Below are 11,483 nucleotides of genomic sequence, written 5' to 3'. Positions count from 1 at the left end.
AAAGACTTGGTTGCCTTTGTTGTTGAAATCATCTATTGTTAGCTATAATACAAAGAACTTTTCCTCCTTTTTGAATGTCCCTGTACAGCTCCATTTTTTTTTGCAGGATAGAGACTCAATGCAGAAAAATAATCCAGAAGCAGTGTCAGTATCGACTGGAAAATATTGTTTACATGATATTGGGTCGTGTGGATGTGTATCTGCCAAAAAACCTCGGTTGATATGAACATATAAATCTCCGAGACTTCAGTGAGTCAGACAACACAAGGATTGGACCATTGACCGGTGGAAATGTGTACTATGGACTGATGAGCATGGGTAGAATCGTCGTCAGTATGTCGGACGTCGTCCAGGAAAAAGAATGCTAGAAGGCTAACTAACACTAACCGTGCAGCACGGGGGTGGTAGCATTATGGTTTGGGGTTGTTTCAATAGCAATAAGGTGGGAGACTTGAAGAAAGTACAAGGTATCTTGAGAAAGGACGTGTACCATCACATTCTACTCAGCAATGCAGGAATCATCTGGAACTGAACTTATTGAAAGAGGGTTTGTTCTGCTGCACAACAATGATTCAAAACACACATCAAAGCTATGCAAGAAGTATGTAAGAAACAAAGAAACAAAAGTTCTAAAAGAAACGATCTGGCCCCCTCAGTCACTCAATTTATAACTCCTCAAGTTATTGTGGGATGAACTCGACCGTAAGGCAAGAAGTCTTTTGTCAACAGTTGTGAAGATGTCTGGTAATGCCTTTTATAAGTATGGGGAACTATAACCACAGAGACGTTGGAAAAACTAAACATATACACTACATAGAATAGGACAGTTTGAATGGTGTATCTCTCTGCCACCGAGCTCGATAGCTGCAGTCGCTTAAGTGCGGCCAGTATCCAGTATTCGGGAGATAGTAGGTTCGAACCCCACTGTCGGCAGCCCTGAAAATGGTTTTCCGTGGTTTCCCATTTTCACACCAGGCAAATGCTGGGGCTGTACCTTAATTAAGGCCACGGCCGCTTCCTTCCCACTCCTAGCCCTTTCCTGTCCCATCGTCACCGTAAGACCTATCTGTGTCGGTGCGACGTAAAACAACTAGCAAAAAAGTATCTCTCTGCCTAATAAATAACAAAAACTGGAGTTTTCTTAAGGTGAGTTTTAACATTTTGATGCTATTTTGTGTGCGTGGCTTTGGAGGGAAAGGGTATACATAGGGAGTATAAAACATGAAAACTTACTTTGGCAGCAGCTATGATTTGATTCGCTACTTTCTTAGGCATATGATCCACATCTTTCACAAGAGACTGAGCATCAGCATTAGCTATGTCCTTCAGTGTCTTGTATCCTGCATTGTACAGTTGTTTAGCTCGACCCTAGAAAAAGAAAAGAAAACAACAGTAGCAATAAAAGCAAAATGTTGACAACAAACTATTGTGCAACATTTACCAAAAGAAAAAATGCCAATGGGTGGGTTGACAAACAAAAAAGCAAGGAGACAATTACAATATCACTAGCATCAATTTATGAATTGGTATGCATCTAGGCAAACAGAGCAGAGGTAGCTTAAATTATATCCTATGCTATAATACAGTATACCGGTAGTTACTTCGAAGGGAAGAATAAGAATCAGCAGTCTCCAGTCTGAACATGCTACATACAGAGACATGAATTCTCATTTATAATTATAATAGCCTCAATAATTCAACACTGCATAATATGCATATCATCTATTATAGTTTTGCTAATAAGGAATAATTTGTTGTGGCATGCCATTTAATTGTATACAGAGATGAAATGGCAAACAATCACTACATTACATAAAATTGAGGTCAAACAGCATTCAGGAGCAGAGAGAAACCGACAAAATGCTGACTAAGAGGAATGGAGAGGAAGAGATTTTGAATACAAATGCAAAATTGTGTGACAGTGAGAGACCTGCAGCTCTCAATTTTGTCCTGAGGTATGACAAAGCAGTAGGATAAGAAAACCTAAACAACTTTAATGATGAGAAGATGTTGTAGGAAGAGAATGCAGTCAAATTCATAAACAAAAAAATATGCAAATACTTCCCATACAATTTTGTTGAAAGTTGGCATGAAAAACGGCAGATGCACATCTTCGTAATACCTGAATTCCATTATACCTCAGTGTTATACATTACGTCAGCTACCTACTTAGAAAAGAGGAGTGAATCATGTCTTAAGTATGGCAGGAAGTGGAACAAGTTTTTTTATATTGCTCGTTCATTTAAGAAAAGCTTTGCGTTATTGAAGATGTAGAGAATATTGGAGATTGTGCAGCAGAAACTGAGTATGATATCAATGAAAGTTGTAATTGCGACAGGCAAAAAAAGCAAAACTCGACATCAAGACACAGAACAATAATAGTTGCCAGGTGTACTGCTACCAAAAAGTGAAGCATCTGGATAACGAAATAGGCTGGTAGATTACTGGTACGTGATTGAAAAGAGGCAATGTGGATACAGAGTTACAACAGAAATGTACCAGCTAAAAGCTGGTCCCACAAGCATCAAAGGTAGCCGAGGCTGGTTAATACGATATTTTACTCACAACGGTTTAGGAATCCAGAGAAAAAGTAGTATCACTCAATGGTTTACAGGTGATTACGAAGAAAAGGCGTTCAATTTCCAATGCCATGTAATAAATTTGCACTAGGAGTATTCATCTGTATTTATCTATTTTATTGCACATACTTCCAATAAATTTAAGGAAGCCTATGAAGATAAAGAGATGATGATACTGCTATTTGCAAATGATAATGTAATCTGGGGAAACAGCAAAGAAGTCCAACAACAACTAGATGTACTGAACGAAAAAAAAAAAAAGAAGTATCGCACGAAAATCAGTACAGAGAAAAGCAAGACTATGGTGATGTCGAGAGGGGAAAGGCAAGTAAAGGGGAAAGGCAAGGAAAGGGCACTGTGAAAATTGGAAGTCAGAGTCAGGAAATTGTGGACAGCTTTAAATACCTACAAAGTGAATTAATGCAAAATGCTAGGGTGGACATGGAGATTAGCAGGAGGGTACAGCAGAATAATGCATTCTAGCAAAGTGTAAGAAAACTTGTTTGGAGCAAAGAAGTACCAAGGAAAAGTAAAGAGATAATGTACAAAATGTACTATGTGCCCATACTGACATATGCAGCTGAGACTTGGACTCTGACTAGCAGGCAAGAGAGTAGAATTCAATCCAGTGAGATGAAATTCCTAAGTAGTATGTTAGGAAAGACAAGGAAAGACAGAGTGAGAAATGAAGATGTTAGGAAGGAAGCTGGGATAGGAAAGCTAAATGAGAGAATTGAAAAGAATAAACTAAGGTGGTTTGGACATGTAAAGAGGATGGAGAAGAATAGAATTCCAAGACAGATGCTGGAGGCAAAGTGTGAGGGCAAGAGAGTAGGAGGAAGACCTTGAGCAAGGTGGATTGAATCAGTGAAGAGCAGCATAAGAAGATGAAATTTTAACTGGGACAAGATCGTGGAAGAGGAATGGTGGAAGGAAAGAGGAACATGGAGAAGTGCCATAAATACCCTGACCCAGCAGGGGAAATGATGATGACTTCCAATAAATTTAAACAAATTTTAACTTGCCTGTTTTGTTTTTGTTATTGTAGAATCCTGCTTGTTGCTACAACAGCATTCAACAATCATGGCTAGTGAAAGGATTTTAATGTGCAGTACCTTTCCAAAACTATAGTTACTTTATACAGATAAAAATATATATTTGAGGACATGAAGTGAAGCAAAATAAACACAATCTGTGGCACCTTTTTGTGCGATTACTACATTCTGCCATCTTTTCTCTTCTATTTCATGCTTCAGCACCTTTCCCCACACTTTTATCTGCATTTTCAAAAGATTAAAGAGGATATTTTTTTTCTTCTTGAACAGATTTAAAAAATTTTCTTTTAATGAAGTGAGAGCAGCTTGTAAACGTAAAAAGAAGCCTTATCAGAAATGGCTCCAAACAAGGGCTGAGGCAGACAGGGATTTGTACGTAGATGAAAGAAACAGAGCGAAACAAATAGTTGTTGAATCCAAAAAGAAGTCGTGGGAAGATTTTGGAAATAACCTGGAAAGGCTAGGTCAAGCAGTAGGGAAACCTTTCTGGACAGTAATAAAGAATCTTAGGAAGGGAGGGAAAAAGGAAACAAATAGTGTTTTGAGTAATTCAGATGAACTCATAATAGATCCCAGGGAATCGCTGGAGAGGTGGAGGGAATATTTTGAACATCTTTTCAATGTAAAAGCAAATCATCCTGGTGGTAATGCAAATAGCCAAGCTCATGGGAAGGAGGAAAGTGATGTTGGTGAAATTATGCTTGAGGAAGTGGACTGGATGGTAAATAAACTCCATTGTCATAAGGCAGCAGGAATAGATGAAATTAGACCTGAAATGGTGAAGTATAGTGGGAAGGCAGGGATGAAATGGCTTCATACAGTAGTAAAATTAGCGTGGAGTGTTGGTAAGGTACCTTCAGATTGGAAAAAAGCAGTAATTGCACCTATCTATAAGCAAGGGAACAGGAAGGATTGCAACAACTATCGAGGTATCTCAATGATTAGTATACCAGGCAAAGTATTCACTGGCATCTTGGAAGGGAGGGTGAGATCAGTGGTTGAGAGGAAGTTGGATGAAAACCAGCGTGATTTCAGATCACAGAGAGGCTGTCAGGATCAGATTTTCATTATGCGCCAGGTAATTGAAAAATGCCATGAGAGGAATAGGCAGTTGTGTTTATGTTTCGTAGATCTAGAGAAAGCATATGACAGGGTACCGAGGGAAAAGATGTTCACTATACTGGGGGACTATGAAATTAAAAGTAGATTATTAAAATCAATCAAAGGCATTTATGTTGACAATTGGGCTTCAGTGCGAATTAATGGTAGAATGAGTTCTTGGTTCAGGTTACTTACAGGGGTTAGACAAGGCTGTAATCTTTCACCTTGCTGTTCGTAGTTTACATGGATCATCTGCTGAAAGGTATAAAATGGCAGGGGGGGATTCAGTTAGGTGGAAATGTAGTAAGCAGTTTGGCCTATGCTGACGACTTGGTCTTAATGGCAGACTGTGCCGAAAGCCTGCAGTCTAATATCTTGGAACTTGAAAATAGGTGCAATGAGTATGGTATGAAAATAAGCCTCTCGAAGACTAAATTGATGTCAGTAGGTAAGAAATTCAACAGAACTGAATGTCAGATTGGTGATACAAAGCCAGAACAGGTCGATAATTTCAAGTATTTAGGTTGTGTGTTCTCCCAGGATGGTAATAGAGTAAGTGAGATTGAATCAAGGTGTCGTAAAGCTAATGCAGTGAGCTCGCAGTTGCGATCAGCAGTATTCCGTAAGAAGGAAGTCAGCTCCCAGACGAAACTATCTTTACATAGGTCTGCTTTCAGACCAACTTTGCTTTACGGGAGCGAAAGCTGGGTGGACTCAGGATATCTTATTCATAAGTTAGAAGTAACAGACATGAAGGTAGCAAGAATGATTGCTGGTACAAACAGGTGGGAACAATGGCAGAAGGGTACGCAGAATGAGGAGATAAAGGCTAATTTAGGAATGAACTTGATGGATGAAGCTGTACGCATAAACCGGCTTCGGTGGTGGGGTCATGTGAGGCGAATGGAGGAGGATAGGTTACCTAGGAGGATAATGGACTCTGCTATGGAGGGTAAGAGAAGTAGAGGGAGACCAAGACGACGATGGTTAGACTCTGTCTCTAACGATTTAAAGATAAGAGGTATAGAACTAACTGAGGCTACAACACTAGTTGCAAATCGAGGATTGTGGTGACGTTTAGTAAATTCACAGAGGCTTGCAGACTGAATGCTGACATGCATACGAGTTTATAATGATAATGTAAGTATGTATGTATGTATGTATGTATTTATGTATGTATGTATGTATGTTTAATCATAAGTCAAAAATAGGTAATAAATAAATATTAAAATATAATTTATGGAAACCACCAGTAATTCATATGCCAGTAACGATGACAAACCTGCAGCTGTGAAAATCAGGTCAATATTTAAACAATGATGCTAAAAAAATTTAAACGAAGTTCAGTTAGTACTGGAATGAATTTAATGGTTCCACCAATCAACTGTGTACTCTCTTGTTGGCCGTTTTGGTGTTTTACCAGTCTGGACAATATCTTTTTATTCACAACGCAAAATCATGTCGAAGTGTAAGAAAGAGAAGTTGTAAGCACTTTCAGAAGAATGCAAGATGCAATTAATTTATTGAAACTGATGGTATCATTCTTCGATGTGCTGTATGTGAAGTAAATATTGTAATCGACTGTCAAAAACATTGAAATGTAGTGTGTTGATTGATTGATGCTTGTTGTTTAATGGGGCCTAACATCAAGGTCATCGACCCCTAATGGTACGAAATGAGACAAAATGAAATGACAAATTAAAAGTCCAAAATCCTCCACTGACCAGAATTCAAAGCGTGAGGATGAAGAATGAATGGATGAACGGATATGAATTTAAAACGATCCGTGGAACCGACCCACAATGCCTCACATGCACAGAAACTGGCACAAAACAATAGTATTTTTGACCAAGGGACTGCTTCTATAGCACGATGCTAAATCGATTATGCTTGTAGTCGAAACTGGTCCAAAATGCAGGTCATCGGCCCCTCATAATGGTACTTATCGCTAGGAAAGTAGAACCATGCTATTTGTCATGTTGCGGTACTAATCAAGAGTAGCGTACACTCGCGGTATTGCACACATTATGGTACTATTCACAGGTAGTGAAATGCGCTCATGTAACACAGACCTATGGTGTTTCACACAATGCGGCGCCATGTACAGGCAACGCAAACCTATGGCGTTCCTCACATAAGTGAACTAACTGCAGGGACTCAACTATCCCACGGTATTTCTCACATAGTGGTACTACGCGCAAGTAAATGCGACCCATGGTGTTCCCTGCATGATGGTATTAATTAAAAGTAGTCTCATGGTTCTAATTTGATCATCCCTTGGTCACCCCTTGTAGTATCCTCTTACGAGAGGCAGGGGATACCGCGGGTGTATTTTACATGCGCGTCCCCCACCCGCAGGGGGTAGTGTGTGTCCGCGAGAGGTATTTTATTTCCCTCAAGTCCGCAGGCATGCCGGTTAGGACCCCCCTATCCACCACCTGGGACACGCCACGTGGGAGTATCACCTCTCCCCCGCTATGCCAGCGTAGTAGATTCGTGGAAAATGTAGTTTTGTAATTCAATATAACAAGTTCATTTACTTTTAGAACCCAGTAAATGGGATAGTTCACGTAACTGGTTTAAACCTTACAGAAAGTGATTTCAACATCTTTTTGTATGTACCTATTTTCAGAACCTTCTTTCCCCCTTTTCTGATCATACTTTCTGCCTTAAAATCCTTTCCCGAATTATGGTGCATTGTTTCAAAACAATGTAAGATTCATTTCCAGTATATAAAACACAAATTGAAGCTATTCTTTTAGAATTTCCTCTCCTAAAGGTACATAGATTATTCGTGTACATATGGTAGAAATTCCACTTCTCTTTCCGTATAGTCCCAAAATATTGATTCTTGGTGGTAGCCTCGGTCCATCTCCACACAAATTATTGCAGGAACAAGTAAATAAGTCCTATTATTCTATCTATTTTATATTTTTAACGTAACCAAACTATTTGGAAATAATATTTTGATTTATCAGATCAAGTTAGGAATATTGCCTCCTTCCTTGAGGACAGCATAGTATATACACAGTGTGTGTGGTTATAACAGGAAAAGAAGCTGGGAATTTCTCTGTGGCATGAAACCATTACACTCATAATATATACATTCATTTTATCTGATGATATAAATATGATGATCCTGAAAACAACATTACTAAATGAAAGAAATATTTTGCTAAAGACAGGCTATAAAAAAATTTTGAAGAACATTTAATGATACTTAAGAAGGGAAACATATTAAAAAATAAAAATGACAAGAGTACCATTTTCAAAAACAACTTATACATGATACCAAACCTCTGCTGCCATGCAATTTCATTTTTATTTATGGGTTGCTTTGTAACGTCTACCAAGAAGCACAGCTAGACAAAGTCTCTCATAGTGCAATGGCACTGTCTGTGGCTCCAAGTAGCTTACGCAGTGGTCTCCACTATATGCACAAGCTGTGCATCTTGGTATGTGTGCTAGTTACCAACTGATGAGCCCAAATTGGCACATTGGGGTGAAACGCTGGCAACCAAGAATGAGTTAGCTGGAAAATTTATAATGTCCAATAACGGACCATTTATATTGGAATTAAGTGGTATGTTCCAAGCTGTGGTGTGGAATAACATTAGTACATGAATGAGCTTGACATTTTAAAATTTGTTTTGCGTTTTGTTTTATGTCCAATAACGGACCATTTATATTGGTATTACAGATAGGTCTTATGGTGATGATGGCATAGGAAAGGGCTAGGAGTGGGAAGTAAGCGGCTGTGGCCTTAATTGAGGTGTAGCCCCAGCATTTGCGTGGTGTAAAAACAGGAAACCATGGAAAAGCATCTTCAGGGCTTTAGACTAAATACTTCTGCCTTCAGTAAATCTTCACGTATACACTCTCCTTTTCATTAATGATTCCCAGAATGTCCTTCTTGAAACCTGTTTCTGCCTAAAGGTACTTAAACATTCTTCACAGGATGCCGTCTCCCTACAAAGGTTGGCGATACAATTGATTACGATAACTCGGGACACAGCGGCTCGAAAGATTTCAATGGAAGTTCGCCCATACCAGCGGCACAGGTCTTTAAGCCAGGAATTTCTCTGTCTCCCCACAGATCATTTTCCTTCAATTTTCCCTATGATGATGAGTTGGAGAAGTTCATATACTTCACATCTCATGATGTGCCCGATGTCTCTGAGCTTTCGTTCCTTGATACATACCTTTCCATTTTTCACTAAAATTCATGACTGCCAATCATACTTGCCATCATGTTATCCTTAGCTGATTTCTTCATTAGAATCAATTTCCTAGGAAGTTCCTGCACGTTATCCTTACTTCCACAACCATTACTAACTCTATTCAACCTGCACCTCCTTCTTAGTCTCTTTATTTCTCTGTTACAAGATAGTGGGCCTTTACCATTCCTTAACACCTTTACAGATATACAGTAAAACCTCGTTAATTCGAAGTCGTTGGGACTCAAAAATCGGACTTCGAATTACGTGATTTCGAATTAACCGCCAATTCGCAATTCAGAAGTACCAACCCTTGCCGCGTTACAAAATATTCTAAGGCCCGTTATAGCATGCAGTTAACCTTGATTCACAGTTTATACCTTTCAAATGCCATGAAATAAGAACTATTTCCTAAATGTATCCAAGAAGGCGCAATTACAGTATTCAAATAATGCACTCGGATATCTACTGGTAAACATAACCTCACGCATCGAAAGAAAGAAAAAAAACGATTCAAAGACGAGAAGAAATTTACGCTGGCTCCCATATGCAAGTGCTTTATTAATTTGATTACTATACAGTATGCATTTTAGATGCCTTGTATTTACACAGAAAGTAACCGATGCTCTTAAAATCGAACTTTCCTATGACTATCCTCGGACGATTTCCCGCCATGGCACTTCTCTCGCACTTCAGAAATATAAACACTTGCAGCGTCACAAAGTATTCTAAGACCCATTAATAAATGCAATCACCTCGATTCACAGTTTAAACCTTTCAAATGCCATGGAAAAAACGATTTCCGAAATGTATCCAACAAGGTGCATTTACAATGTTCAAATAATGCACTTGGATAAATCAATGACAAACATAACCTCACGCAACGACAGAAAAAAATCGCACAATTCAAAGACGAGGATAAATTATGCCGGTTCCCCTATGCAAATGCATTATTTTTTGGATTTCTGTACCGTTTGCATTTTTAGATGCTTTGTACTGGCATGGAAAGTGCCCGACGCCCTTAAAACATTGTAGCTTATCGAATTCTCCTATGACGAGGCGATAAAGTATGTCGCGTCCATGTGCACTACTATGAGCCCCATCCCTCACCCTTGTACGATTTCCCGGCTGGCAATTTCTCCTTTAAAACCATAAGACCGTTTGGGATCGCATTAAAATAAAGTAATGCAGTTTCACCGACAATGAAAATATTGTTCGGTGCGTACGAATTTATTATATGAGCCACGTTTTTTCGCCAACTGTTGGTATCGCCAGTGTTCGTGGATTCTGTTTTCCCGCACACTGCCTGTTGCGTGATATTACGGCGTTCCTTAAAAGGTTGAATACAAAAGAATTCCGATTTCATTCAACTTGGCAATCATGAAGCGCACTGTAGACCCACCGAAGTGAGTGTAAATGCGGAAAGCTACCCCTCCACGTTCCGGAACACGCGTTCTATTATGACGAGGATAAATTTCGAGTTGAAATTACTCTGTAACGCACTATTGCTTTAAAATGTAAAGGCAGTTTCGAATTAAAAGTCCGAATTTCGGTAATGGGGCCGACATTGTACTTCGAATTACGAATTATCCGTATTTCGAATTAAACAATTGAAATAACATGCAAAACTGTATCTCATGTTTCCGGGAACGAGAGCTTCTTCGAATTAGGCGGGATTTTGAATTAACCGATTTCGAATTATCGAGGTTCTACTGTATACCTATTTTCACACTCCTCAACAAATGCTTTAAACCCATCCTATAAGTAGTTTACATATTTATTTGCCATTTTTCACAGATCAAAATTTCTAAAACTCTCGCATCTTTAGAGATGAGTCTTACACTTAGAATTTCATGTTTCTCATATTTGTGGGATTAAGCATGTTTTGTGGTAGGGAATTTGTAATCCTGTTGTAAGTGGTAGAAAGCACTATACACACACAAGTAATTCAATTGCTTGTTTACAATACAGCAGATGTTGCTGCCTATGGTCTGTGTTGCATCTAGGGTGAAATGTGCCACTTCAGGTGAAATCTGGTAGAAGTATTTACAATGCAGTAGGAGTGTTTACGTTTCATGTGCAATACATATTTCCCACTTTGAGCCCTAATTGTGGCATTGATTCAGAGTGGATATACACAAACAACACTATCACGCAACAAAGAAGTACCCAAAGGGCAGTGATAGAAACGTGGAAAAGGTATCGTGAAAAAAAAAGAATGTGACTGACAGACGGAAGGAAGGTCGGCCAACGGTGACAAGGCCACGTCAGGATCAGTATATCCACCTAACAGTGCCAGCGCAGAGAAGGCTAATTTTGACTGCTGAGCAATTACGAGGTGGTGTCTTGAAGGCAACTGGGGTCTGTGTATTTGCACAAACTGTATGCAATTGACTGCATTAAGGTCCTTTCAACCGATACGATGTGTTCCACCAGAGAATCATATCGTGTTGAGAGAAGAAGATGGGCCATTTAACATCTTAATTGGGGTTGGATGAATGGCGTAATGTCATCGTGCAGATGAAACACTG

General features: G+C 39.1%; 1 protein-coding gene across 1 annotated transcript in view; it reads right to left on the bottom strand.

Annotated features, from left to right (window-relative positions):
• Positions 1–722: 722 nt before the first annotated feature.
• mus301 (mutagen-sensitive 301) overlaps positions 723–11,483 on the bottom strand; it is a 239,331-nt gene continuing 228,570 nt past the window's right edge. Inside the window, exons 15-16 of the mRNA XM_068226820.1 lie at positions 1,234–1,368; positions 723–770 (exon numbers count right to left, since the gene is read on the bottom strand). Coding sequence (XP_068082921.1) covers positions 723–770; positions 1,234–1,368 — 183 coding nt within the window. The remainder of the gene's footprint in view (positions 771–1,233; positions 1,369–11,483) is intronic.

The sequence above is a fragment of the Anabrus simplex genome, chromosome 3 (assembly GCF_040414725.1).
Source record: "Anabrus simplex isolate iqAnaSimp1 chromosome 3, ASM4041472v1, whole genome shotgun sequence".
Lineage (NCBI taxonomy): Eukaryota > Metazoa > Arthropoda > Insecta > Orthoptera > Tettigoniidae > Anabrus > Anabrus simplex.
This window is presented reverse-complemented; position numbering and strand designations above follow the sequence as displayed.